The sequence below is a fragment of the Rhagoletis zephyria genome, unplaced genomic scaffold (genome assembly GCF_001687245.7).
Source record: "Rhagoletis zephyria isolate East Lansing unplaced genomic scaffold, Rhagoletis_zephyria_1.1 Rzeph_scaffold_32011, whole genome shotgun sequence".
NCBI classification, from domain to species: Eukaryota; Metazoa; Arthropoda; class Insecta; order Diptera; family Tephritidae; genus Rhagoletis; species Rhagoletis zephyria.
The window spans coordinates 1-4005 of record NW_016189067.1 but is presented as its reverse complement, the minus strand read 5'-3'; the positions used below and the strand labels follow the sequence as shown (position 1 = coordinate 4005).

The window sequence follows — 4005 nt, the reverse complement described above, 5'->3', positions numbered from 1 at the left end:
TTTTAAAATCGGACAATAACCACGGCCACATCCCATATAACGGTAATTTGAAGAAATATGAAATCTTCGATAAATCGGTAAATATTAAAGCTAATTTATTCAAAATTGATGCTTGCAACAATTCTTTACCAAGAAATACGCTTATGATAAAATTTTGGAAAATGGGCGTGGCACCGCCCACTTATGATCCTGTCTCTTATACACATCTCTCTCAATCGGGTACAATTGGGCATTAATTAGTCGCAACTAGTCTTATNGAAATACTTGAAACTGCAATATTTCGAAATTTAAGGACGCTAATTTACTCAAAATTGATACACCCCGGCTAATCATCTAGCGGTAGGTTTCGGAAAGGTGAAAAAACATTTATTTAATATTGGTTCGACTCCGCCCGAACTTAGACTTTCTTACTTGTTTAATTAAAAATTGGAACAGAGACGTTTTTTCTAAACCTTACTAATAAAAGCAAATATGTAGTTAAAATAGAAATATGTTTGGTTTAACTTACAATTTCTCGCTGCAACTTGGCTATATTGAAATTCGCCTGTGCCAAACGTACACTCAACGTTGCCACATCGCTGGTCAATTGCGCTCGCTCGCCAGTATTTCGATCCACCAATTTTAATAGCTTATCCTCCAAGCTTTGGTTTACCTTTTGCACTCGCTTATGCGACTCATACAAACGATCATATTTATCTTGCCACGCAATTACACTATCCTCCAATTCAAGTTGACGTTCCGTATCCTGTATACATGCCGTTTCCATGGCTACTATTTGATTGTGTTTTTCAAGTAAAGCCTGCTTTAGCGCCTCAATTTCGGTGGTGGCCGCAATCAAATGCGATTCACAATGGTTGTTGGGCTGAAATGATGAAAAAAAATATTTGAATTGAAGCAATTTAATAAAATAAAATATTGTAGGTTTGTGGTGTAATATGAACTAAATTGAATTCAAATTTTGACTATGCGACTATTAAGTACATTTCTGCCATAGATGCTGGAAAGACTAAAGTATTTCGCATCGGAAAACTTCGTTGATATTAATATTTTGCATACTGTGTAGTATTTTTCTTAAAAAGTCTTAAAAAGTAATCATGAATGGTCATTTGTTAATAGACTTTGATATATTTGGATGTTAACTTCCCAATTTGGGTAAAATGGTACGAAACTAAATATTTTGAAATCATATCGTCGCTTGGCGCGCAATACCGCGCATACGCCAAATGCGATACCATGTCTAAGATAGTCCAAAAATATTACAAAAGAGCAAAGAAACTTATGGCGTTTTCGGTCCCACAAAAAATGTTGCCTTCTCATTATCCTCTTCCTGGTAGTTGTGCTTAGAGGGCAAAGAGAAGGTAAATTTTTCGGTATAAACGAAAACGCCACTAGGTTAGGTTAGGTTATGCGGGCGGCTCTGACCACAGAAATAGAATTCACTCGGAGGCCACAAAGGCCCACAGGCTCTGGAGGCATGTCTTGGAACCATTTCGATTCTCTGGCGAATCTCAACAGTTTTTCCAGTGGAGCTATCCCAAAGGTATCCAGGCTCTCGAAAAAATGGTTCCCAAGAAACTTGAGGCGTTTTCTTCGGAGTGCTGTACACGCACAAAGGAAGTGCTGGACGGACTCTAGAGGGGGAATCTTAGAATGCAACAAAAACTGAGGAATGGTAAGGAATCTTAGACAGATCTTTTGTTATCCTGCCATTCTAAAGGACCTAATTTTTTTAAATAGAGCTGACATCAAGTTCCTTACTGGATATTCAACAAGTCACAATCGCCGGCTTTGTCTTACTTGCGACGAGGCATTCCTAGGTTCGCTAAATTACAGGCTCTAAATTTTCGTCTTCACTTCAGAGCATTAGCCACCAGCGAACAATACCTCGTTATTACCCACAATAGAAGGCTAGAATACTCCAGTTTAAGTGCTAAAAAATAAAGCATCGGCTTGCTGCTACGTCTATCACTAATTCATCTGCAGTAGAGGCATTGGAACTTCTTTCAAGCGCGCATTGGCAAGACGATGGACATTCTTCCTTTGCCAGGCCTATCTACTTCTTGAATATCTTCTACGCTATTGTGTCCTGGGGCTCAGTAGAGACGTTGAGCAAGGCGAGACTGTATATCGTCGGTAATACTGCAAAACGGTCTATGTCTATTAGTATGCACCGGAATGCATCTGCAAATCGTTACACCCTAATAAACGAACGGCAAAACTGTCTACCTTTGCTCCAAAAAAACATAAAAAATAAATTCATTATACCAGTTTTTGTCTACCTTTTTTATTTACCTTTTTTCAAAATGAGATCTACTTTTCGAAGATACGGCATGCAATTATTTCATTTGCAAATATGTATATTTATATCACCACGCTACTTAAAACCAAACCAAACTAATAGCACTAAATATAATTTTTACAATTTTATCTGTGTTGTCGTATGCATCAATAGCATAAAAAAATAAACCAAAGCACCCGAAAATTTTACCTAAACACAAACACTCAGATTTATGATCGCATCTATGGTCTTTATATTTGATTTTTTTAAGCGCGCCACAAAAAAACCAACGACTAAACTCCGGAAGGGTTTAAAAAATTTTCGACTGTTATCGTTACGAATAGACGCGTCAACTGACACTACAAACGATTAAACTCTTGCGATGGCAACTGTTGCTGCCGTCATCTGAGCTGAGCTGCGATGTGCTGTGCTGTTTAGCTACAGTGATAACATTTTTTTTTCCCAGCTAGTATATAGGGAAAGAGGGGTATGAAAGTGAGTAAAATGTATATTTACATACATGCCATACATGGAAAGAATGAAATATTTTTTGATGGGGAAGCAGAGAGAATTGTTAAGGTAAAAACAATACATAAATCTCGCTATACGTTGTCATCGTAAAGTTCAAAGATAACAGTAACTAGCACCAGTGGCACAAATTGTGAATGAAAAAAAAAACACATTTCGATGGCATCTATCATTTTGGAAGAGCAATGAAGAGCAATATCAAGCCAACGAAAGGGATTCTGTGTGTATGCTTAGCATTTAACGCCTCAAGCTGATAAGCGGAAATTATAGCAAATGCAATGACATTTCATATATGTACATATAGTATAGAACCGATATATGTATGCAAATATGTACACAGCAAAACAAAAAAGGGGCTAAGAGCTCCAATGAGTGATGGAAATATAGTATCATAATAATGTTTATGTACATTAGGGTCGTCCTGACTTCTTTTTCCAAACAATACCCTAGAACTGAAGAACATCGTAAGTAAGTAGAGCCGATTTTTTTTTTTTTTTTTTTTTTNTTTAACATATAACCGAGCCGCGGTCGCACAATGGGCCAAGATTAGGAAGAATTATATTTGTTTTAAGGGGTGATGTGTGTCAAAATAAACTGATTAAGCCAATTATTTTGGATGTTCCCTTCTAATATTATTATAAACATATGGACACAATTTCGAAGTCGAGTATTCAGCGATGAGCATTTTATGGCATTTTTGGGGCGTTTTTGAGGCTAGGTTTGTATGCGAAGTTTACGTTAAAATAAACCGGTAACGCCAATTTTTCGTATTTTTCTTGATTTATGTCCATAAAAGTCACATAAAAAACATTTAAGTTGTACGCCAACACCTTTTACATTCATTAATAAAAAGTACTTCACTTCAGAAACCTTCGAACTATAGAATTATGATGCATATTAAACTTTAAAGCTCTGAGTGTATTCAACTCGGAACAAGCTGTGTATTTTTCGACCACCCTAATGACCGCGTGTTTATATTATGCATATACATGTTTATGTAAGTATAATGTACATACATATGTACATATGTATGTATATTTAATCAAATATTTTAGTAAAATACTGTAGCTGCTGATAAGCGCAGCAACAGGCTGCTCCACACTTCCCTGCAAAAAATTGTGCGACTAATCTCTAAAGAGAGTATTCTGGAATTATTCTCAATCGGGTACAATTGGGCATTAATTAGTCGCAACTAGTCT

At 36.5% G+C, this 4005-nt stretch overlaps 1 protein-coding gene across 1 annotated transcript; it reads right to left on the bottom strand.

Annotated features, from left to right (window-relative positions):
• Positions 1 to 499: 499 nt before the first annotated feature.
• Positions 500 to 862, bottom strand: LOC108353885 (uncharacterized; the record flags this gene model as incomplete). The annotated part of the gene is made up of 1 exon (XM_017605077.1): positions 500 to 862. A coding segment is annotated over one exon (363 nt), but the record flags the coding sequence as incomplete, so codon positions are not given.
• Between the last annotated feature and the right edge of the window lie 3143 nt (positions 863 to 4005).